The following is a 25,577-nucleotide window of genomic DNA, read 5'->3' on the forward strand; positions in this document are numbered from 1 at the left end:
ATGGGATTACAAGTTCCCACCTCATGGAGCTGTGGTGAGGGTAAGAGCTGACACGTGGAGATCACCTGCTACTGGGTGAGTGTTCTGCAAAGGATGCCATCCCAGGCTTAGTCTAGAGAGGACCCTGGCAAATGCCAGTCTGCAGAGGCCCAGTTGGCTTCTCCAATTTAGCTGACACACAGCACACACGACAGATCTGCAAAGTAGCAGTTCATCCCCATAGCCACTGAAACATCGAATGTGAAGCTGATGCTCCACGGCCGGCCCCAAGACCACAAGTAGCACAGTGGTGACCCCAAGGGTGGGGCATTCATGAGAACAGAGATCCTGCCCCAGGGAACCCCAGCCAGGATGGAAGCGTGGCTCCCACTGGCAAAAACAAAATGGGCCTCCCACCCTGCAATGACCTCAAGGGTGAAGGCCGAGGAGCTGGGCAGGGTCAGGGACAACCACTCTGGGCTTCAGAAGCTTGGTGACTTCTAAGAAGAATAAGTGGCCGTTGTTTCTTTCCTCTGCATTCTTTTGATACTTAGCCAGTTTAGGGGACCAGGGAGGTGGCAGAGAAAAGCCCATGGCTTTCAGAGGGCTTGAAGGGCTAGGGCCGGATCCCTGTGTGATCCTGAGCAAGGTACTACACCTCTCTGAGCCTCAGTTGCTCATCTATTAAATGGCATTATTAAATGCCGTAGGGTTACTGGAGGATTAAATAAGGGTGTATCTGAAGCGTTTAGCACAGTGCCCAATTCATAATAACTGGTTAATAAACTGCTACCATTATTGTTAGTTTTAAATGCCTGTCGATTCTGGCTGTTCTTAAAGGAACAAAGTTTTACGGCCCATTCTCTGGTAGGGTTTGCTGGGGGCAGGTGCAAAGGAGTAAGAGAGGCCTAGAGATCAATGCCGAAGGGGCAGTCAGCCCATGCCAGGAGGGCGGGACAGTTCCAAGTTCCATGCGGCCGCCCCCCAGGCCCCCCACCCCGCCCCGCCCCGCCGACCCCCCCGGGTGAATACTGGGAAGTGCCTGACCTCCTCCGAGGAGCTTCTCCTCCCAGCAGTGTTGGCTGGACTCACAGGGCCCCTCAGGAGCTAAGGGAGCGGCTGGAAGCCAGGCACAAGGGGAACTATTGCCCCAGGAAAGCTCTGCACAGTGGCAAGGAGCCCTATGTCCAAATGAAGCTTGTTCTTGGCTCTACCGCCCACACGGCCAAGCCCCTTTATTCCATTTCAATATGCCTAATTCCATGCAAAGTGCGTTGGCAACAAACAGAATCAATCAGTCCCTGACGCCTGAGTGAGTGCAGGCAGGTGTTAGCATATGCGAGGGACCTTGGAGCAGAAAGTAAAACAGTGGCAGGGAATATAAAATGCTTTACTGCAGTGGGGACTGAAGATGGAGGGGACTTTACTGAAGGCAGGCATTTTATGAGCAAATAAAGCCTCTGACTGCCTGCAACTGAGAAGCAAGCTAAAGTAACTGAGGAACTTCTATGGAATATTTTTCCTCTGCCTTGTTTCAAAATGGAAACTGCTTTATTGTTGCTGTTTCCGTGACTATAAAACTAGTATTTGCTCCATTCAGACACTGTATAAGGATGTAGAGAATAAAATGAAAATCATCCATAATCTTCCCACCTCGGGATAACCACGTGTAGACGTTTCTCTGGGCATATTTTTGTATATGTATACAATATGCATGCGATCCTGATAGATACATGGTTTGGCAGTCTGTTTCCCACCTAATAACATACCATGGACATCCTTCCATATTAATAACTGCAGATCTCAAGCATCATCTTTTCATGGCTGCAGTCTTGGGTGCATTATACACCCTGTGTGATCTGGCTGTTCACCTCCTCAGCATCACCTGGCACCTTCTCCCTGCCTGGCTTTCTGCGTTTGGCCAACTCTGGTCTTCCTTTGCATCCTGGAACACTTCTTTCCACTTCAGGGACTCAGCATTTCCTGTCCTTTCTGCCTTTCCTCTTTCACATAATTAATTTTCTCCTTTTAAATTTCAACTGAAATGTTTCTTTCTCCAGGAAGCCTTCCTGGATATCTACCACCAGACAGAGTTCCATGTACTTTGCCATCCTGGTATTTATCACAATTGTAATTAAAGAAACAGTTGTGGAACTTATTCTGCCCTTGTCTTCCCACTAGAAAGTAAGCTCCAGGACGTCAGGGACTGTGTCTGTCTGGCTCAGCTCAGAAGCCACAGGGCAAGTACAGTGTCTGGCACTCAGGAATCCTTAGCATATATCTGCTGATTAAATGCAAGGAAGGACAGGAGGGGCAGCCAGGGAGACCCACTGCCTGCATGTAATGCCCACTTCCTTCCTTCCTTCCACACACAAGAGGGATCTGCCGGCAGGTTACCTACTTTGGCATCTCTCAGTGGGTATGGGAACCTGCAGGTGAAGGAGAACGGATCACGTTCCTGTACCTGTGCACCCACTGGTGCTCTCAGGTCGGGAAAATGTGCAGATCTAGGAGAAAGCCTCAGAGATCCGCCTGCCCAACCGTTCAACTGCTGACTGTCTGAGCTGGGAGACTGAGGCCCAGAGAGCAGGGGACAAGTCCACCTTCACACAGCTGGTCAGGGCAGGTCCTAGGCCTCCCATTCCCCCCAAACAGGGCAAGCCTAGGCTCTGTGAGGCCTGGGTTCAAATCCCAGTTCTGACATGAAAAAGAATTTGGCCTTTATCTCCATGAGGCTTGGTTTCTTCAAGAGAAAACTGGAGATGGTAACACCCACATTATCACTGGGAGGCAGTGGAACATGGTGGTTAAGAGCATGGACTTGGATTGAGCAGGTGTGAGTCCAAATCTAGCGCTTCCTAGCTGGGCGACCTTGGGCAAGCTGCTTGCTATTGTTCTGCCACCTGTCAAAGAGGGAGAAGGACATTCCTTTTTCATATACTGTTGCAAAAGTTAGTAAGACAATGTGAAGCATTTAGCGCAGTCCTAACAGAGTAACTGCTCAGTAAGTGGCTAAAACGATAGCAAAGCTACCACCTGTCAGTAATCAGAGGGGGAAAGAGAGAGAGAGAGAGACAGAGAGAGACAGAGAGATGCTCAGTCCTCTCTGGCCAGAACCTAGCATGTCATCTCTCTGGCACGCTGCCGCTCCCCGCTCCCACTTTCTCTTAACATGGATTCAGTAAGAGTGTATTCACCACCAACAAAGTATGGAACCTGCTCATGCATTTGCTGTCACTGAAGACACTGCTTACATCATCACACAACATCCTCCCTAAGAAGGACCAGAGGAAAACTGCCCTCAGGCCTCAGGAAGAGGAATAACCAGGCTTCTCCAGCACAGTTGGTCTGTTTTCATCTTACAAATGTCCCTGACCTGCTTCCCTCTTTGTGTTGGCTGCCGGGAAGCTTGGAGTCAAATCTGTGTGCTGCCTGTAGCGGTTTGCGGCCCCACGCGGCGAGTGTTCTCGGAAGGACTCTCACCTCGGCTTTCTCTCTTTCTCTCTGCCTCCAGTTTTCTTCCTCCCGATTTCCTCACTTAATCTTTTAAAACAATCTTTACTGTGTGTCTAGAAACTGACTTGAAATCTTTTTTGAAATTTTGGGGAAAATAAATGGAATTAAAAATGCATACAGGCTAAACACAACGTGCTATGCTGAACTGGACTGTATCCTAGAATAGAAAAGGGGCATTAGTGGGAAAACTGGTGAACTCTGAATAAAGTCTGTAGTTTGTTTAACAGTATTGTACCAATGTTAGTTTCTTAGTCTTGACAAACGCATCATGGTTATATAAAATGTTAACATTAGAGCAAGCCGGATAAAGAACAAATGGGTAATCTCTTTGCAACTTTTCAGTAAATCTAAAATTAATACAAAATAACAAATTTATTAACTATAATCTGCATGTAGAATACCATGAGGTTGTCTCCTTTCGGAGTCCCAACAAGGAATCATCTTTACTCGCTGAGAGCATAGCAAGCCGGAGACCCAGGGCATTTCAGAATCACCTAGAGCCTACCAACATTTGTGGGGCATCTACTCCTCTCCCCACCCCCGCCCAGGCTGACCTGGTAACCAGCACAGTTCTAGAACCAGAATTCTGATTCCTGGATGGGAATCCCGGCTTTGCCTCTCACAGCTGTGCAGCTCTCTGAGTCCCAGATACTGCGCCTATAAAATGGGCTAACGGAAGAACTGCTTTCGCAGGAGTGTTGGGAGGTTTAGGTGATTTTATGACATAAAGTGCTTGGGAAAGAGCAGACTGTCTCAGTCAGTCTAGGCTGTATAACAAAGCACCACGGACTGGATAGCTTATAGACAACGGACATTTATTTCTTGGAGTTGTGGAGGCTGAATGTCTGAGATCAGGGAGCCAGTGCGGTCAGGTTTTGGGGAGGACCCTCTTCTGAGGTGCAGACTGCCAACTTCCTTCTCATTGTATCCTCCCAAGGCGGAAAGACAGCCAGGGATCTCATTGGGGTCCCTTTTCTAAGGGCACTAATTCCATTCATGAGGCTCTACCTTCATGACCCAATCACCTCCCAAAGGCCACACCTCCTAGGATCATCACTTTGGGGCTTAGGGTTTCAAGGTATGAATTTGGGAGGAACACAAACATTCAGTCCATAACACAGACCCTGAATAATTTTAACCTTTATTTTTAAGGTCACTGTGAGTTTGTTCCTCATTTTTTTCTGAGAAAGAGATGCTATATATTGTTATTATCTGGGAAAGGGAAGGGAAACTCAGAGAGGTAGAGGGATTCTCCAAGGTCACACAGCTACTAAAAGAAAAGCAGCAAAGCTGCGATCTGGACTCCAGAGCCAGAGCTCTTCCCATTACGCCGTGTTTCCTAAGAGAACCCCCCGAGCCACGGCATGGAGGATGAGGCTGCAGTCTCATTCCTGTCTCTCTGCCACTCCAGCCTCATCCTTTGTGGCTTGGTGGGGGAAGAGGTCTCCTGACCACCACTCTGATCCGCCATGACCCTTCTGCTCGTCCGCACAGAGAATCCGCTTCCCTCCGTCAGTGGGGCATTCAAGGCCCTTTGTTAGGAAGGCACGACCTCATCTCGTGCCTTCATTCCCAGCCTCACATGTGGCTATAGTTGCCCATCCAGTCACACACGGTCAAACCACATGGCACCTTCAACCAGACAGCTCCACAGCCCAGCCCATTTACCCAACAGCCTCTCTCGTCCCACAAGATGTGGCTCAAACGCCACCTGTGCCCAGGGTCACTGCTGCTGTGGCATCCCTGCCACCAGGATTTAGCCCCAAAGCATGCTGCCATTTATCTAGGTGACTAGGTGTCCTGAGTCCAGTGCCCTTGTGGACAGTCTCTGCCTCACTCACTGTCACCTCCCCCCGCAAAGCTCTGAGCCAGTTCCTGGCCCTCCCCAGAAGGGGATACAGTGTAGCAGTTAAGACCATGGGCTTTGGAATTAAGACAATTGGGCTCAAACCCTGCTCTGCAACTGACCAGCTGCATGACCTTGAACAAGTCTGTTTAACCTCTACATGCCTCAGTTTCCCCAACTGGGAAATTCGGGTAATAACATACTACCCCACGGGATAAGGTTCAATGAGATGATATGTGTAACGTCAATTACGGATGCTGAGCACACAGACAGCCCTCTTTAAAAGGGCAGCTAATTGCTGGTTGCTCTGGATCAAACGCCAGCCCCGAGGCTGCCCGGTGCAAACCCACCCCGGCCTGCAGCTTCCTCTCCTCTTCCCTCTCCGGGTACCGCAATCAACCCTGAAGTCGGGGCCATCACAGGCCATCAGCAGTGTTTCCAAAACACTGGGAGGCTGCCCTGCTCTGCGGACGGCTAGGAGAACTCGGGGCTCGGGAGTGGTGGCGGCTCCTGCTGCCCGCTCTGACCTCTGAACTAGAGCCGTGCAGCCAGGGGAGGGCTCTCCGCCGGGACAGGTCCTTCGCGTGGGGTGCCGACTGCTCTGCCGGACGTCCCGTTGAAATCAGCTGCACAGGGCTCCACACACAGGTCCTTCCCTCCCTCGCCCCAGCACGTTCAGCCTGGCGCCCCATCCCCTCCCTGGGAGTCAGGGGTCTCTCACCTTGAGCCCGCTGCTTTCCGCTTCAGTGCCCGGGTCCACGCCAGTGATGTAAATGCCCAGGCCGTACTCGGCTCCCCCACGGATGGTGAGGCCCAGGGACCGGCCATCCCCCAGCACCAGGTTCACCTGCAGGAGGGAGGGAAGAGAGTATTCGAGGGCCTGGAGGGCACCAGGAACCTTGGGGGGCGGCAGGCTAAAGACACCCCCCCCCCCATACTCTGACAGGCATACCTATTCGGGCCTGCAAGATCTCCTGGAACATTCCAGTTTCTTCCCCAGCTCTGTCCCTGGTTTGCTGGGTGACTTGGGGAAGCCCCTCTCCCCTCCGTGGGTCACAGGTACAAGTGCGGTAAAAGGAAGGCGCTGAGGAGAGGACCTCCAGGGACCCCTCTGGCGGTAACACTCTAGACACTCCAGGTTTTCATGTGTTCCTCACAGCATGGCGGCCACAGGCTCTCTAGGCCTCCACTGGCTGCCCTTGACTACACGCCCTTCAGTCAGGGAGTACCCGTCGGGCTGCGGACCCTCCACCCAGCTCCCTCACCTCCTACCCTCCCACCTTCGGATCAAGGCTAAGTCCAGGTGCAGGGCCCCACCACCTGCCACCCCAGGGGTCTCCTGCCTCCCCAGGGGTCTCCTGCTCTGCCATCCACCCTGAGAGGCCACGGCAGTGTCGCTTCAGCAGCCCTTCATTCCACAGACACAGGGAGCGCCCACTAAGGGCAGACCCAGTGCCAGGCCAGGGGATGTGGAGATGACCCAGACACAGGCCTGCTCCCAAGGGCTCAGAGTCCTGAGGGGCAGAGAGACCAGTAAACAAACCTTCACAGTACCGCGTGATCAGAGCCGGATGGGGTGACTTGCGGGCAGTGTGGGTGCAGAGGAGGAAAAATGGTCCCGCCTGGAGGTGGGGGGATGAGTGGGGAGGGGCTTCCTGGAGAAAGTGACATCTCTGATGAGATTGGAGGGTGGGCAGGAGTCAGCCAGGCAAGGGGAGGGCAAGGGCAAGACGGGCATTCAGGGTCATGGGACAGCAGGAGGGGAGCACACGTCGCACAGGACCGGAGAAGTGAGGCACTGTGGCCAGAGCAGGGAGCGCCGGGGGTGGGATGGGGGCCGGGGAGGTGGGTGACTGGGCAGGAGAGGCTGGGGCAGATTCAGGAAGCCTCAGAATCTATGCAGGAACATGCAGGTTAGGTGTGCCTTGCGTCTGAAAGGGGAACTTACAAAAAGAAGTGGCCAGAACAGCTGGAACCTACCCCAAAAGGACAGAAAACATCCCGCAACAAGTTAAGACCCAGTGACATGTGAGGGGCCTAAAGACAGCACAGTGTGACCACCCGCAGGAGAGGAAGGGGTGGAGGTCCCGGCGGGCATCAGGGGAGGGCAAATGTCATGGTGTCAGGGAAGCCATCCAACTAGCTTTCTACTTCCGAAAAGTCATTCATCTAAGAGTTATCAGGGGCTCTGCACCAGCCACCAGAAGAAGCTTTTTACATTTATTATCTCCCTTCTTCGACCCCCCCCCCCCACCGCCGCCAGAGGTCAGCGGGGTGGTGCTGAAGAGGACTGACTCAAGTCCAAACTGACCAGTGGGGGCCCGGCTGTGTGACCTTGGGCATGTTACTTCACTTCTCTGTGCCTCAGCCTCCTCACCTAGAAAATGAGGATGAAAATAGTGTCTGCCTTTTAAGATTACCAGGGAGAGGATCAAATTGAGAGACAAATGTAGGCTAGTCTCTGGCCCACAGTAAACGCTCAATAAATGCTAGCCACTGTTGGTGCTACTTTGCACAGGACAAAACCAGACAAGGCCACAGAGCCGCAGCTGACACCTACTGGCTGGCAGGCCACTGTCGGGAGAGAGCCCTACACACAGAACGACTCTACATGGTTTGGTTCTAAGACTGTAGACTCCGCAGCATGTCAGGGAGGCCCATCCCTGTGGGAGAGTGCCAGGCCGTGCCGCCCAGTGGAGTGGCCCCAGCCCCTTTAGTCTAGAGCCAGCCCCCCATCCCCTCATCAGACACCATGGCCACATTATAAGGAGAGAGCATCCGTGAGGCCCACAGAAGCCTCAGGGGGACTTGTGAGCAGTCACCCAGAAATGTCAGAGTTCTGGGAACAGCAGGCTCTGGGGACGCTTGAAGTCGGACTTGGGAACAACTTCCTAGCCCCCTCCCTTCCCCAATGCAGCTCCAGGGCTGGGATAGGTTTGAGGTGACCGAGGTGCACCCTGGTTCACCCTGGTCCCTCATCACATCCAGGCCTGTGTGTTTGGGAGGTGACAGTGTGGTGGCTGCCTGTGTAGACTCTGAAGCCAGACTGTGGAAGTTTAATCCCGGCAATGACACTCGCTAGGTGTGTAACACTGGGCAAGTTACTTCACCTCTCTGTGCCTCAGTTTTCTCATCTATAAAATGGGGATAACAATCACAGCAACTTTACTGGGTTGTTGTGAGTGATGAACGGGTGTATCTACTTGGAGCACTTAGAGTCATGACTGCAGAAGCACTCGCACAGCGTCAGCTATCATTATCATCTTCAAAATGTCCCTCTTGGGCAAGCCATGGCGCTGAGCTTGGGCAGGTATGATCTGGAAAGAATGAGGAAGCCTTCTTCATGCGAGAGAATGAACATGGGCTGCTTCTTAGACCAGGGACAGGCCGTGCGCATGTGAGCCAGTGCTGGTATTCCATCCAGTGCAAACCAAACCCCAACTCCGCACTGGACACTGATTCAGGGGAGAATCTAACTGGGTCCCTGTCCTCAGAGGAACCCCTGAGCTGGAGTATTGGCTGTTGATGGCTCACAGCTGAGTGCCTGCCAGGACCTGCCTCACCTACGGTCACAGCCTCCCTGGAGCAGCTCCCATCCAATGACTAGTTGATGCAGACGAGCGAAAGCCTGACCCCTGCCTCAATTCAGGACAACCTTGCAAGTCACCCCCAGCTCCAGAGCTCCCTTGGGACCAGCCAAGGCCTCTGCAGAGATGGTATCACAGCCTATTCCTCCCTCCGCCCAGTCCTGTATTCCTTATGCCTTTTCTGGTGGAGTTCCCGGGGCATTGCATTGCTGCTGTAATAAATGACCATGGATTTAGGGGCTTAAAACAACACAGATTTATTATCTCAAAGCTCTGGAGGTCAAAAGTCTACAGTGGGTCAACAGGACTGCATTCCTTCTAGAGGTTCTTGGGGAGAACCCATTTTCTTGCCTTTTCTAGCTTCTAGAGGCCACCTGCATTCTTGGGCTCATGGCCCCATCCTTCAACTTCAAAGCCAGCAGTGTAGCATCTTCTGATCTCTCTCTCTCTCTCTGCTCCTGGCATCACACCACCTTTTTCTGACTCTGACACTCCTGCCTTCTTCTAAGGACACTTGTGATCACATTGGGTCCATCCACATAATCCAGGATAATGTCTGTATCTCAAGATCCTCATCTTAATCACACCTGGAAAGTCCCTTTGCATGTAAAGTGACCTGTTCACAGGCTCCAGAGATTAGGAGGTAGACGTCTTTGGGGCATCATTATTCTGTCTACCACAGGCACATTCCTCTTTCAGGGAAATCTTGGTCTCAGAGTCCATTCCTGGGAGCCCGACCACAGGCAGAGCATCCCAGAAGTATGACCCCCAAGCCCTGAAGGCCGAGGGGGTCAACCAGGGCAAGGGGAGGGCAAGAACGTGTGCAAAAGCTCAGAAAAATGACAGAGAAAGGCCCCCTGGGATCACTGCAGGGTTCTGTCTGGTGGGAGAGTGGCAGGGAAGGAAGGTATGGCACTAGCCTGTGTGGGGCAGTGAGCGAGGTCAACAAGCCTGGGCTTCAAGCAGGAGAGAAAAGGCTCAGATTCGGATTTTAGGAAGACTACTGGGGAGGGCTAGCAGCAGAGAAGGCCAAGTTCTGGAGCTCCTTTAAGATGAAGTGTGTGCCTTACGATGCTGGTGGGGTGAGGGAAGGCGAGCTTCACACCTGGGGGACGTCAGTGAGGCTGGCTGAGGACAGAGTGGCAGCGCCCGCCTCAAACCCGGATGGACCCTTCCTGCAGGCTGTGCTGGGGCATGGAACAAGCCAGGCCTGGCCTGGGGGCCTCACACCAAGGCTCCAGCCCAGTTCACTTGGTGGCGTGGGTCAGTCCCTCCCCCATTCCCACCCCCACCTGGCCTCTCCAGCTCCGGGACATGAAGATTCTGCGGGGAGAGAGCAGACAGGAACCCAGGAGCACACAGACGGCTGTGGTCCCCGCCTTTGAATACTAAGGATGAAAACAAGCCCCACTGCCTGCCAGTCACTTCCCCATAAATCCTTCACATGGGAATAAAACGGAGTCTTCACCCCAGGACTGTAATAACAGACCTACCAACAGCAGGGTATCTGCTTCAATCACCTGCTGGAAACTCCACCAGCACTTGGCAGGAAACAAAACTCACCTATGGGAAAGGGCACTAAGCTGTGAGAGGCAGCCTGGCACAGTGAAAGAATACCATTCCCACCAATAATAAAAATATAATGATAACTCCCTAAATCAACTGGTTACTAAACGTATTGAGTCCTTCCTAGATCCCAGGCACTGTGCTCAGCACTTTACGTGCCTTACTTCGTTGAGTCCTCTTTCCTCCTCTATGGTTTCTCTTATTATACCCATTTTCCAGGTGAGGAAAGTGAGGCCAGAGAGGTGAAATGACACGGCCAAGGTCAAACAGCTGGCAGAGCCCAGGCATTTAATCAGCTCACTGCACTGCCTCCCACAGGCTTGAGTTCGCATCCTGGTTCTACCCTTTACTCCTGGGCAACCCTGGGGCAGGGCCTGTTGCTTTTCTGATCTTCAGTTTCCCCATCGGTGAAATGAGAGTTGCACAGCTTGCCCGGCACGAGCACTGCCATCCCCCTTCACATCTTCCTCTAGAACCCCAACCCTGTCCAGGAAGCAGCATGAGCAACCTCAGGAGATGACATCAATAAACATTTGGGGATAAAAATGATATGAAAGGTACCTAGCACCTAGGAAGTGGATAAATGATGGTTGTTACTGCAATGAATTACTATGCCCCAGGCACTATCCTCTGTGCACATGGTTTATTGATTCTTGAAACAGCCCCATATGGCTGCTATGACCATCCCCAAACCATGGCTAGGGAAGCTTAAGTGAATTACCCAAGGTTAAGTGACTCACCCAAGGTCACACAGTCAGGGAGTTCTGATACCAGGTGCGATACTGTGATTTATACTAAGAAATATATATTTTGTCTTTGTCTTCGTTCCTGGCACTGAGCTCCTGAAACCTTTGTAAATTCCTAGGTGATAAGAGCACTAAGCGTATCTGTTGTTCTAAAGAGGCAACTCTGATTGGGCTCCTGGAGGGTGGCTGGTCCCCAGAAAGACCAAGCCATGATTAGAAGCTTGGGATTTTCAGCCCCACCCCAATTTCTCCGGAGAGGGAAGAGGGGCTGGAAGTGGAGTTAAATAACTGATCGTGCATGGGACTTCCCTGGTGGTCCAGTGGTAAGGAATCCACCTTGCAACGCAGGGGACGCGGGTTCGATCCCGGGTCAGGGATCCCACATGCCGCAGGTAGCAACTAAGATCCCACATGTCGTGGGTAGCAACTAAGCCTGCGTGCCACAACTACTGAGCTTGAGCGCCTCAACTAGAGAGAGAAAACCCGCACACCACAACTAGAGAGAAGCCCACGTGCCACAATGAAGAGTCCGCGCACCACATTGAAGATCCCGCGTGCCGCGACTAAGACCTGTCGAGGCCAAAAAAAATAAATAAAATTTAAAAAAATTGATCATGCCTACATGATGAAGGCTCCATAAAAATCCCAATAGTATGGGGTTCAGAGAGCTTCTGGGTCAGTGAACAGGTGGAGGTACAGGGAGAGTGGTGCACCTGGAGGGGGCATGGAAGCTCTGCGCCCCTTCCCACATAACCTGCCCTACACATCCCTTCCATCTGGATGTTCATCTGTATCCTTTACCGTATCCTTTTATAATAAACTGGTGCACAGTAAGTAAACTGTTTTCCTGAGTTCTGTGAGTCACTTTAGCAAATTAATCAAAGCTAAGACGGGGTCAGGGGAACCTCTGAGTTACAGCCGATCAGTCGGAAGCACAGTTGATAACCTGGACTTGCAACTGGTATCTGAAGTGGGGACAGGTAGGGGGTTGTTTCATGGGACTGAGTCCTTAACCTGTGGGACTGGACACTCTCTCCAGGTAGACAGTGTCAGAATTGAGTTAAATTGTAAGACATCCAGCTGGTGTCGCAGAGAATTGCTTGGTGGGAAACCCCCCCCCCCACCCCCACATCTGGTGTCAGAAGCGCTCTGAGTGTGATGGTAAAGGAGAAACACAGGAGAACTGTAGGTTTTTCTTCAGAGCCGGTCCCAAAGGCTGCTCGCGTTCCATTCCCAGCTGGGCCCCAGCCTGAGCTAAGGGGCAGGCCCCTCCTTATCTCTGCGGCTGCTGAAGGCACGAGCTTGGGGGAGAAGCCGCTGCTGCAGGGGGTCTGCCTGCTCAGCCCGGAGCGGGGCCTTGGGACCGAGGAACCACTGAGCCTTGCTCGCTTGCTCATGGGCCAGTGACCCTGGCAGGGGGCAGTAGGGGACTTTGAGCCCTGCATTTTAATTCAGTCTTTCATGTAATAAATACTTACTGAGCACCTCCACTGTGCCAGGCACTGACCCAGGCACTTTGGGCGTACCAGGGCCCAGAACCAAGAGCCTTACACAGGGTGGGAAGAGGAGGCCCTACCACTGTCTCCATGTTATAGAAGAGGAGATTCAGGCTCAGAGAGGTTATGTAACTTATCCAAGATCACACAGCTGGCAAGTGGTAGAGCCAGGACTTGAACCCAGGCAGCCTGGTTCCAGTGTCTTACTCTCCCTGCCACGCTGATCCCATACTATCTAACTCCCACAACAGATCTGTTCCAGTTTTTTCATACAGAGGCTGGGGGTTAGCCCAGAATGGGAAGCTGGAACACTGAACAACTCTGCACCCTATTCGCCTCTGACGATGTGATGGTGACTTGAGAGCAGACAGGCTTGATTCCCAGAGGCGCTACCTGTGTCCTTCCCTTCTGTTCCTTCCTTCAGCCTCATGGGGTGGTTCTCACACTTCAGTGTGAAGAAGGGCATTCCTAGCAAGGGCTGCAAAACCAGAACCAGCTTCAGTGGACAGCTTAGGAGGTTTTCAAGGGTAATTTTGCTACATGTGATTTTTACATCACTATTGCCCTGAGAACTCATTTCCCTAGAAGGTGTGTTCCCACTGGGGTTGAGGTTAGGATTTTGGAAGTTTGGCACGGGAAGTCTGGGAGTCTGGTCGTGGCTATCTGGAATATTAGCTGAGACCAGGCTGCTGGAGAGAAGAGAGTCAGGCCAGGGGGACAGAAGTGAGGGCTCCAGAGACATTTCCCCCATGCCCTTCCTCAACAGGAAAACAGGGGCTCCATGTTGTGTCAGCAAAAGGAGGAACGGGGTCGGGGCATGTAGAAGCTTCAGCCTGGAACTATAAAATCTGTGGAGGCTTCTCTGGTGTGGTTCAGGGTATTTCTTGCCTCCTGAGGTATCTGGGTCCTCCCTGGAGCGTGATTCCCTTAGCCTTTGCCCTCTACATTCCTATATACGTTACTCTAAGACTCCCCGAGGGCACCTTACACCCTCCCAATCCTCCCACCCACTCAATTCCAGTGGCAGGGTCCTTCTCTCTAAGACTTGAAGATGCCATGCTCATTCCCACCTCAGGGCCTTTGTACATGCTGTCCTTGCTGCCTGGCATTTTCAGTGCTCAGAACGGTACATGGCGGCTCCATCTTCCTCTCTCAGTCTCTGCTCAGAAGTCATCTCCTCAGAGAGGTTTTCCCCGCCCACCTCATCTGAAGCAGAGCCTCCCTCCCCATCACTCTCTAACCCACTTCCTGATTTTATTTCCTTCCATCAATCTTCACCACCTTAATTATCTTGCTTATTTATGCTCATTTCTGAATTTTTGTCTCATGCCTCCTATGACTTCCAAACTCACTGGAAGCTTCCCCAGAGCAAGGCTTCATGCCTCTTGTTCATTTCTCCATTCCCACCTCCCATAACAGCGTCAGGCATAGGTGCTCACTAAGTGTGGGCTGACTCGCTCAATGCGTCCTAGTTGCCGCAGTGCCCCCTGAATGTCGGATTTTGCATCTGTAAAATGTGCATAAGGACACCTACCCCATGGGGAAGCCACGAGGATTCAGTGAGATGCTGTAAGCACAGAGCCAGCACATGGTGAGCTCTTACTATTCTAAGTCCATGCCCTATACAGGGAAGAGCTTGAGAAAAAGATAAAGTTCACTACCCACCCTGGAAGGCTGGCCTTGAAAATGGCTCAATGCCACAGGCTGTGCCGCTTTCTCAAGATGGCCAGGCGGGGAAGGGGATATGAGCCCGCCTCTGCAACCCTGGCCACCTTGAAGAAGCCCAGGCAGGCTCTGACGGTGTGTACGAACTGGCTACCCCACTGCCTCTTGCCTGGCACAGAAGCCCCCGCCATCTCTGCCACTTCCTGCATATCGACATTTGAGCAAAGAACACGAAACACATTAAATAAATGTTATGGTCTTATGGACAGGAAAAGAGAGCTGAGAAAGTCTCCAGAGGGAAGGCGGTTGGCTCAGAGCCCCAAGCTGTGTCAAGGTCTTAAAACACCAGAGACCAAAGTCATGGTCATGCTTTGACCATGGTCATGGTCACACCAAAGTCATGCTTACAGGAATGACTTTCTTGGTCCCAGGAGCAACCATAGGGTGCAATGCAAACAGCACCCGGAGTGAACCTTAAACATCAGGGGGACCATCTCTCGGTCCTTTCTAAAGAAACAGGCATGGTCTCGGGGAGGAAGCTCTGCAGGGGGCATCTATTGATGCCCCTGGCCGTCTTCTTCAGGTTACAACACCCCATGGTGCTTTGGGCTACAACCCCTCCTCCACCGGCCACAGTCTTGGTGTTTCTGTCAGTCAAAGGGCACCTCCCCGCCAGCCAATCAGGTGCTCCCTCCCAGGAATGTGAATCTTGAGGGGAGGGATGCAGACAACAGAAACCATGGGGATCCCTTTCTTCCTGGAGACTGCACCCTGAGTCCCTCAGCTTCAGTTCTGGGGCTGCCCACAGCCTTCCAGTAAATTCTGACTTTGTGGAAGGTGACCAGGACCGGTTTCTGGTTTCTCTTCCTTACAACCTGAGGCCCACACTGCAAAAGGCGCCCTGTGGAGCCTGGAGTCCTGGCAGCTGCGTGTGGCCATGGCCTGGGTCTGGACCACTGAGAAGTTAAATCATCTCTAGTGTAAATCATCCGAGCTCTCTCTCTTCCTCTTTCCACTCTAGGGGCTACAGGGGGACTAGGCTTCAACCGGAAGGGGGCGGTATCCCTGAGGATGGCAGACGGAGAGCAGAGCTGCCCCGTCAGCCTAGATGGTCCCCTTTACTCTGCTATGTGAGGGGCTTTAAACCACGGTATTTGGGCTCTCGTTGCAGCAGCTGTGTGTGAATTACGAAAAGTGGTGCATAGGTTAAAACGAAAAGAAGACCCTTCAGTTGGGACTTGAGGGAGAGACGAAGGCCAGAGCCCCTACAGCCCAACCCCCTTCTTCCAGCCTCTAAGAAACTTCCCTATTCTGGGCTTGGCAAGGAGAATGTGGTCTTGATGGCCAGGCCCCCATTCCCAGCCCTCCACCTCCAAGAGGCCCGGCGAGGCCAAGGCCCAGAGGCTCACCTTTTTCTCATCCCCGCCTTGCAGGAGGTGTAGGGTGCTCCTCCGGTCACCCTCATGCTGCCGTAGGGTACTGCCATGGGGTTGGGGCAGGCCCGAGGGCGGAGAGATGCTGCGGCCTTGGGGGTCTACCCAGGTGTAGATATGGTTGGTGACGTAGCCGCCAGGGATGCGCCCCGTTGAGTACACCGACAGCACCAGCTTCTTGGAGCCCTTGAGAGCCTAGAGAGAGAGAGAGAGAGACACAAGTTAGCAGGAAAGGGGACGGTGAGGGATTATCCAGAACTTGCTTCCTCTCAGGCCCCCGTACATGGAGTAGGCGACCAGCTCGTAAATGTCTTCCCTTTACTAGCCCTCAATTTTGTCCTATGGAAATGAGAACACCTGTCTCACCCCACTCCGGCCCCCATCTTGAAGTAGTCCAAACACATGGAATAGGACCTCTCAGCATACCTGTGCAGAATGGAGTTAACAGAGCAGGCCTACAACTGCATCCTTACGAGGGCCTGCTGGGCGGGCCTCTGGGAACTTGGATTCTGAGCATCCCCACCATTCCCTAACTAATAAGGGCAGCTTGCCGTGCCTGGATTATTTGTGCAAACCACGTGGGGGTCTGGGATGTGGGTACAGACGGAGGTGCCTACCTCTGGTGCTGAGTCTCTAATGAGCACCCCTGGTAGACAACGTTTCACACGTGTTGTTACAACTCAGTGCTGGAGGAATCAAGCCCATCCTGTGTGACTGCACAGAGAGGACTCGGACGCTTCTGCCTGGTTTCCTGCAGACTTTGCCTCGCCTGCTGCTCCTGTGCTCACTGGGCTGTGTATCCTTTTGCTGTAACAAATCTTAGCCACAAGCTCAATCATATGCTGAACCCGTGAGCCCTTACGGAAACTGGGGGTGGCCTTGGTGACCCCGATAAATTACTAGACAAGAGAGTCAAGAGAGAAAAATACCGATACTAATGGTAGCTTAACAATGATAAAGGGCCTGTATGTATGAAACCCTCGGCTCTGTACCTGCTTTATCTCCTGAGATCCTCGTGGAATCCAATTTAGTGGGAGAGGGATTCCATGATTTAGTGGAAGGAAACAAGGGAAATAACCTGCCCGCACAGCTAGTAGGGGGTTCCTTTCGTACAGCAACTAATTTTGAGTGTGCATACCACCTTGACTCAACACTTTCTAGTGTGGGGATGGAACAGCCACAGGGAGAGGTGAACCCAAACTCTGAGCCCTGGGAGTGGCCATGCTGCTTTCCCATGATGCACCTGTACTGACATGAAGCCCTTTATTCAGGGAGATGGTCACTTAGCACTGGGATTAACAGCAAACAAACCCCTAAACCTGGGACTCCTGAGCCAATGATAGATAGCACCTGCACGTGGGAAAATTCACGCTGCCATTAAAATCGCATTTTACAATCATTACAAAGTATTTGTAAGGCCACAGATGTGTGATACATTTTAATGTTAAGTGCGGTCAGAAGGATATAAATCCTGTCTTACAGTGTGGTCTCAGTTATGTTAAGAGAAAAATTACACAGGAAAAAAAAATGAAACTGAGGAGTAACGTGCCAAGATGCCAGCAGTGTTTCTCTCGGGGTGGCAGAATTCTGGGTGATTATTATTTTGTCCTTCCTGTTTCTCAATATTTTCCAAATGTTCCGGAATTAAGGTATATTGCGTTCAATGCTAGAAAACAGCAACATACATAAAAGGGTGGGGAGGCACTTAGCTCTCTGAATCCATGGAGCACTGCGTTCTACTGACCCCCCAGTTCTCTTGGCAGACAAAAGGGGTCAAGGGTGGGGCTTTCAAAGACAGTGGGGAGCCCTGGCTGGGCGGGGCTGCCAGACAAGGACACTGGGCCACAGGACTGGACACTCTGACATCTGAACCTCTTCCAGAGGAGGACGGGCAAGCTCGAGTGACCCTCGATTCCACAGCTTAATGCCAGTCCCGGGTGGAGGGATAACGAGAGGATGGCAGCTCTCCAAAATCCTGCTTGTGAAATAGATTTCTTTTTTTTTTTGGCGGTACGCGGGCCTCTCACTGTTGTGGCCTCTCCCGTTGCAGAGCACAGGCTCCGGACGCACAGGCTCAGCGGCCATGGCTCACGGGCTCAGCCACTCCGCGGCATGTGGGATCTTCCCGGACCGGGGCACGAACCCGTGTCCCCTGCATCCGCAGGCAGACTCTCAACCACTGCGCCACCAGGGAAGCCCTGTGAAATAGATTTCTGAGAAGATGAGCAGAGAAAGATTGTACAGTGTTCTTTTCACATTCCCTGGGACTTCCCTGACAGAACAGTTGGGAAAATAAAGCCTCTGTGAAGTTTTAGATGCAGGATGGAGGAAGCCGTAGACCAAGTGGGCTTCTGCCAGAACTCAGGGCATGAACACCACCCGCAGAAGCCACTGCAGCCTCTGACCAGTCTTCCCGACCCTCTGCCCTGCCCCCTGCTCCCTCCTCCGTGAAGGCACTGCTGCAGCTCTGATGCTGCTCCAACTGGCCTGCCTCTTCTTTGCTCCCTTCCCTGGACAGACGGTGAGTCTGAGCCCCATCACTCATCAACAAGGGCTGACCCATCCTACTGTGTGCTGGGCCTGGAGAGAGCAAAGTGGGCATATCCTCATGGCACCTACAGCCTGGAGAGAGACAAGGCTCCATCAGGCACACAGTAGGTCCTCAGAAAAACCTGGTTGTCCTGACTGGATGAGAAAGCACATATATGGCCTCCAAAGGAACCATAGCATGCACAGGCATCATCCTGCAGCCACCTTCCTCATCTGATCCAGAAGGCTGTGCTGGAATTAGGAACGGGGAAGGCAAGTGGAAAGAATGGACATTGTGGATTTGGATTTAAGTCGCTTCTGTCACTTGTAGGTCAGGAGCCCTGGGGCCGGCTGCTTCCTCTCTGAAAGCAGCACACGCACGTGGGATGCAGACAATGCCCACCTCTCAGGATTGCGTGGGTTAAATGAAACAGTGTGCTTGAGGGCCGGGCCTCTGCACACAGTGGGGGATCAGCAGGTAGCAGAGCCCACTTGCCTCTCCTCCCAGGAGTGTCCGCATTGAGAAGGGAAACCAGGTGTAGATAAGCATTGTCCAAGGAGTTAAAAAAAAGAAAAGAGGTGTCTGAGAGAATCAAAACCAACGCACAGTGCATGATTTGTATTCTGTATGGCTGGCAGTAGTGGCATTCTCTTGGTCAGTTCTATAAATAGGCACGCAGCAACCTTGAGAACGGAGAGGATGTTAATGACATTGATGAGAACGCCACGGAGAGCTGGCGCCGGAGAGGGCCTGGGAGGTCACGACTCTCCCAAGTGCTGCCCGTCCCCAGTGTGGTACAGAAGGGGACACTGGCAACCCGAGATGGGAAGGGACTGAGAGGGTACAGCCCAGACACAGGAGGCCAGCCCTGGACAAGCCTCTTCGCCTCTGCACCTCAGTTTGCCCATCACAAGCCTGTGGGACCAGGAAATCTGACGGCCACTCAAGCCTAGACCGTTCTGGAACCTCTGACATTGGCTCTTTGGGGGGTAAATACAGGCTTTCCTTGGGGCTTGGAGAGCACGAGTATCATCAGCCACTGTGTCGTCGTCCGTCTTTATCTCCCTGGCAAAACTGAAGGAGAAACGAGATTCCTGAGACAGCACTTTCCACATCCAAGCAGGCTCTGGGAATATGGTCTTGGTGCCGTGGCCATTAGGACCTGGAGGGAAGGCCTCCATCCACTGTGCTTTGACTAAACCTTGTGTGTCACGCGGGCAAGGTGAGGAGAGGATGGTCTAGGTATTCAGTTTCTACTTTCTCATTGCCTTCTTGTCTCCTTTTTTTACAAACAACCACTTGCTTATTTTAAAAGGGGTCACTGAACGGAGGGGTTAATTCCTAAAAAGAGCTGGCTGGTGCTTTCTTGCCCTGACGACCCTTCCACCTGCCTTCCACACTTACTCACCATTGCTACCTTGATCCCCGAGGCTCAGGCCATCTGGAGGATAGTGTGGTTAGGTGCCCAGGCCATTCATTTCACAGAACTGGTGGCTTCTCTCACTGGCGAGCCTCAGGAGCAAGCAGCCCTACGCAGTAGGGCAAAGTAGAAGGAACTCTGGCTGTGAAACCGAGACCCAGGCATGTCCCTGTTGTGCCCCTGTCCTGCTGGGTGGTTGGGGGCTACGTCCTCCTCTTGCTGGGCCTCGGTTTTGCCAACTGGCAATGAACAGGTTGGAATCTCTCATTGCTAAGGTCCTGCCCCAAGTTAAACTTCAATGTCCTCTGGTTCATTGCTGTATTTAGAAGAAAAGAAGTTGCTATCAGGTCCCTGAACCAGATCTTGAACCTGGAGGCTCTGAGGTTCCATATCAATTGGGAGGGACCAAAAGGGTTTAAGAAAACACCAGGAGAGCAGATGGAGCATCTCGGGTGTTGCAGGAGGCACACCCCAACTTGGCACAATCATGGGCACCAGAGGGACCTTCAAAGGGACCTGAGGACTGGATGGGGACACGCTCCAGTGGGACTACAACTGTGTTTCCCTGCTCTTTTTTTTTTTTCGGTACACGGGCCTCTCACTGTTGCGGCGTCTCCCATTGCGGAGCACAGGCTCCGGACGCACAGGCTCAGCGGCCATGGCTCACGGGCCCAGCTGCTCCGCGGCATGTGGGATCTTCCTGGACCGGGGCACGAACCCGTGTCCCCTGCATCGGCAGGCGGACTCTCAACCGCTGCACAATCAGGGAAGCCTGCTCTTTGTAGGCAGCTGTTTATGTGTGGTAAATCACATCCAAAAGCTACCTTAAAGCAGCCTGCATGCTCTGCCTGTGACTGTGGGTGACTGTCAACCACACCCCTCTCCTGCTGCAGCAACCTGCAGAATCAGCCAGTCTCCTGAATCAACTGCTTATAAGCTGTGCCACCTCACACAAGTTACCAAACCTCTCTGTTCATCTGTTTCCCTCCTGTAAAATGAAGATCCCTTTTCTACTCTCTCTTTAGGTAGAGGAACCCTATTAGCACAGTGCCTGATACTTAAGAATCCAATGAGCTAAGGCTAAAAAAATCCCATGAGATCTAGGGAAAGTCCACGGCAAGCAAGAGCCGTCACCAGAGTCCTCTGCTCCCCTGCGTGTTATCACATGTACTGATGAAACTTGACCGAGGGGCTTAACCAGCATTCCACCAGGTCAGATCACGGAAATCTCGATCTGACCCGGCAGATGGCATGGCTAAGATACGACCCATCACCAGATGACTACTCAGACTGCGTGCTATGATTGTAGAACTGTAAACTATATGTGTATGTCTTCAAACTTAATAACTTGCTACTTGGATTAATGCTCTCAGGAAGCAAATCTGCCTCACCCATCTCTTCAGAGCTGACTCTGACACCCCAAAATCACAGTCCAGGCGATAGAATTCTCTGCTCAGCAGAGGACTGAGAAATAGACTGGAGACGGCTACAATGTGAAGGGACTGGGGGACGGGGTGTTAGCACGGCAGATGCACACATGCTCCTGTGTTCAAAAACATGCACCAAAGTGCAAGCACAAGGTCACAAGACCATTAGACTATTGTCTGGAGGGGCAGGTACAAAAGAAGTGTTTCAGAAAAGTCTCGAGTAAGGACATATAATGGTGAGTCATCCAGCTTATTTCAGGGCAAGGTTTTCTCTTCTGGGGAACAGATCACTCAAACTCAGGAAGGGGAGCTGGTCTAAGACCCAGGTTAGTGATGGGGCAGAGAGGGAAGGATGTGCTACCCTGCTCTTCCTGACCCCACCTTGCCTAGTTGGGCTTTGGGTTCAGACTCACTGGGCACCAATCCTGGCTCTGAGGTTGACCTGCTGTGTGGCACAGAGCAAATAACTTAACCTCTCTGTGCCTGTTTCTGCATTTAAAATGCAACTGTTGTAAGGATTATTAAGATAATGTAAACTACCTATATAATACATAGCACAGAGTAGGTACTAAATGCACATGAATTCCCTTCCTAAGTCTGCCAGCTTCTTCTCCCAAACAAAAGCCCTAGAAATTCTCTAAACCTCCCATCTACATGAATACAAATACATGAGCAACTCTAGCCCCTCCCTCCCAACTTTCCTCCTCTTCAGAAACGACCTTCTTTCCTTTAATCCACACTTCCCCATATCAGCCCCGCCTTTGACACTCAGCCCCTTTCCCACCACCTCCAGGAAGCCTTCCTAGATAGTGAGTGACTCCCCTTCTCGGAGAGCACCCAGCACACTTGTATGTTTTTGTTGCCATCTATACTATAGCCTCTGCATCACCTTCATACATTCTGTCTCTAAGACTACAAGACAAGGTCCTTAAGGCACAATGCATGTTCTGTTTTCTTTATACCCTCCCCCTGTTCCTTCTCCTTCACTTACTCTCGCATTCATTCATTTGCTCATTCATTCAAGATATTCACTGGGCTTTCGAGATGCCAGGCAGCCGCCAGGAATTTGTTCAAATGAGGCCACAGAAAGAGCAGTACACTAGCCTGGGGCTCAGGCAGCCCTGGGTCACCATTCCATGCTTCTGCACACTCACGTGAGCATACACACCTCAGACACACGTGGAATTCGGAGAGAGAAGCAGAAGAGGGAATGGTTAAGAGCTGCAGCTCTGAAGCAGGGCTGCAAGGATTCCCATCCCGGCTCTGCTACCCGCCGATGGCAACCCCAGGCAAGTTACTTAGCCAGTCTGTACCCCAGTTTCCCAGGCATAAGATGGGATAATAGTAGTATTATCTCACAGGGCAGTGGTGAGGATTAAATTAGTTAATATACATAAAGTGTTTAGTGCCTGGAAGATAGGTAAGAGGTACAGAAGGGTTAGGTGTTATTATTATAGAGAACCCAGAGTAGAAGTCTCAATTCACCATCCATGGTAATCACACACAGCTACATTCTGGTGTCTGTCCTTCTCGACTTCTTGTGTGCATTTTACAAACACGTGGATGTTCACACACAAAACTATTGTTGTCTGAGGTTTACACAGGTTGACTCATACTTAAGATTTCATTGATATCTTTTTTTTTTCCAGCTAAAAAATATATTTTGAAGCTCTTTCCTCAAAAGATCACCTCTTCCAACACTACATGGCATTCCCTGGCAGAGATGCACAACCACTGAATTCCCACTCCCCTATTGCTGGGCATTTATGTTGCTTCTCACTTTGCCAGCACGAGCAATCTGCGATAACACACTTTTACGTGCATCTTGGAGCACACGTGCATCTAATTCTCTACACCAGAGAAAAGAGGAATCCCAGAGGCAGTGGGCTGTCTTTTTTTCATATGCAACCCTGTCCCTCTCTGTGTAGTTCCTATAACTACCTGCAGGGGGAAGCACTGTGAAACCTGGACCTGTAGGAGGCCTGAATGCCCCCCACCTATGGGCGCTGTGGACGGGACTAGGTGAGGGCTGTGCAGCGATCTTTTCCCGAAGCAGAGCTCACTGTGGCGCAGGGATCCATCCTCTTTCATGCCTTCTTCCACAGGCTGCAGAAATCTCCCCGTTTAGGCAAATCTTGGCTCTATCTTCCAATCCCTTCTGGGGACCAAAGTATTATAAAGCATCAAAATAAAAAGGTGGCTGAGGGGGAGGACCCCTCGAGAGTTTTTAAGTAAAAGGTATACTCACTAGAAAACCATTCCCAGACATAGTTCCACGTCTTCCTAGCTATGAGAGTTCAGGCAAGTTCCTTAAGCCCTCCAAGCCTCAGCTTTCTCACCTGTTAAATGGGGCTACTAATGCCTACCCTTATGGAGCTACCCTATGAAGACAGACAAGATAATGTACACAAAGCATCTTGCACTGGGCATGGCATATAGCAGGTACCCAGCAAATGGTGGTTAATATTATTGACAACAGCAAAATTAGTGCAATGACCACGCGTTTTATTCTTTCCACTGCACATATGAAGAAAGAACATCTGGGTGCTGAAGTGTCTTATGTAAGGTCACAGAGAGGATAAGAGGCTGGGCTTGGACTTGAATCTTGGCTTCTCCAAACTCATGCATCTCTTACCAGTAGTTCAAGAAGGTTCAAATAACACAAGGGCAATCCTACGTCTTGGCCTCCCAAGATGGACAAGGAGAGGATCTGAAAAGGGAGCGTGGACTTACAGGCTGTAAATAAATGAGAGGCCTTGTACTCTTGAACCCTGGGCTGGTCCCAGGTGCAGCCATAGGCACTGGGAAGACCCTCCCCATTAGCCCCACTTTGAGGAAGGACAGAAATTGGTGTGTGGACTCTGCCCCTGTGTCATATTTTAATGTCAAGAGAAAGTAAAGCCCTAATTAACACTCTGTCTTCAGAGCTCCTTCCTCTGCACCACATTTTTGTCTGTGTTAATTATTACCTCTTACAGGGACCACTAACTGCAACAGCTTTCCAGCCTCCTCTCACAGCCTTCAAAATTAGTCTCTGCAGGGTGTCTGGACACCCTTTTAAAATGCAAGTGGACCATTCCGTTCCCTGCTCCAAACTCTCCCAGTGCCTCTCAGGCCTGCAGAGCTGGCCTTGCTGCCCGGCCAGCTTTATCTCCTGCCCTGCCACCTAGCCTTCCTTATAGTATCAAGTGCTCCAAGCTATTTGCACGTGCTGCTCCCTGTTCCTGAAAGTACATATCTCAGCATACTCACTTATATAAGTGATTATTTTATCCTCATCTTTCTCAATAGACAGAGAAGACAGGAAATTCTTCTGGTTTGGTCACAGATGTATCAATAAATATGAAAGATAGGAGATTGTGGGTGATTCCACATAAAATGAGAGACAATGAAAAATGCAATTGAAATTGCCTTCCTCCTGAAATTGACCTCCTTCCTCTTGAAATTGACTGCCAATGAGGAATTTTACCTCTCCTGAAGTACCAATGAGTTCTCTATAGAATCTAAAAAACATGTATTAATTTCTCTTTTTGCCTTGGTTGCTAGGAAGCTCAAAATTCCATTTGAATATGAAATATCATTCCTATAAAGGCACCACCTCACACATGCCTGTGTGTGTGAACACATGTGTGAGTATGCACGCACACACACACACACACACACACAATACACTTTTCAACATGGTTTCTGATCCCTCTCTCACGTGCCTCTTTCACGATATGCTTTTTAGGTTAAGTCACTCAGTTATTTTTGAAGTAGGAAGTAATATTAATTACAAATATATTAACAAATAAGTACATGGGATATGTAGAGTTTAAAGAGGGTGTTAAATCACACCAGTCACATAGAAGGTGCTCAGTAAAACAACTGTCAAGTGGATGAATGAATGCTAAAGGACATCTCAAGGATTAGACATCTTCTATACGCAGTTGGAAGCAGAGATATTTTTCACAGACATATGAAGCAAAAATGAAAGGAGAAAGGTAATTAAACCACTGAGGAAATGTGAATACATGGAGATAAAGGCCAGGGGAGATGGCAGAGAAGTGATGACTAGTTAAGGAGGGTGCGAATATCTGCATCTTTTCTCCTTTTCAGTTTCTTAATGATGTTTAAACTTGCCTTTAATTGGGAACTTAATAAGTAGATTTTCAAAAATCAACTGTGCATCCCCCTCATTCTCTTTTCTTTATGAGTTTGGCCTTCTCCAAAGGCTCAGTGTGAAGATGCAGAAGGAAACTTTTGCTCCAGTGCTGGGAATGTCAGGATCCCAGAGGCTGGAATGGGGACCTGAAATTTCAAAACCCCTGCTCTCCAGTATCTTTGCCCCTAAATGTCTTAGTGAGCTAAGGTTGTGCGAAAAGAA

At 51.1% G+C, this 25,577-nt stretch overlaps 1 protein-coding gene across 3 annotated transcripts in view; it reads right to left on the bottom strand.

Annotated features, from left to right (window-relative positions):
* WHRN (whirlin) overlaps window positions 1-25,577 on the bottom strand; it is an 88,417-nt gene that overhangs the window by 48,177 nt on the left and 14,663 nt on the right. For 2 of the 3 annotated variants that reach the window (XM_029203864.1, XM_029203863.1), the window contains exons 2-3: window positions 15,811-16,029; window positions 6,063-6,188 (exon numbers count right to left, since the gene is read on the bottom strand). In XM_029203864.1, coding sequence (XP_029059697.1) covers window positions 6,063-6,188; window positions 15,811-16,029 — 345 coding nt within the window. The remainder of the gene's footprint in view (window positions 1-6,062; window positions 6,189-15,810; window positions 16,030-25,577) is intronic. The other variant, XM_029203865.1, reaches the window with a different exon arrangement.

Source organism: Monodon monoceros, unplaced genomic scaffold, assembly GCF_005190385.1.
Source record: "Monodon monoceros isolate NGI ecotype Baffin Bay Population unplaced genomic scaffold, NGI_Narwhal_1 Super_Scaffold_5, whole genome shotgun sequence".
In the NCBI taxonomy this organism is placed as follows: Eukaryota; Metazoa; Chordata; class Mammalia; order Artiodactyla; family Monodontidae; genus Monodon; species Monodon monoceros.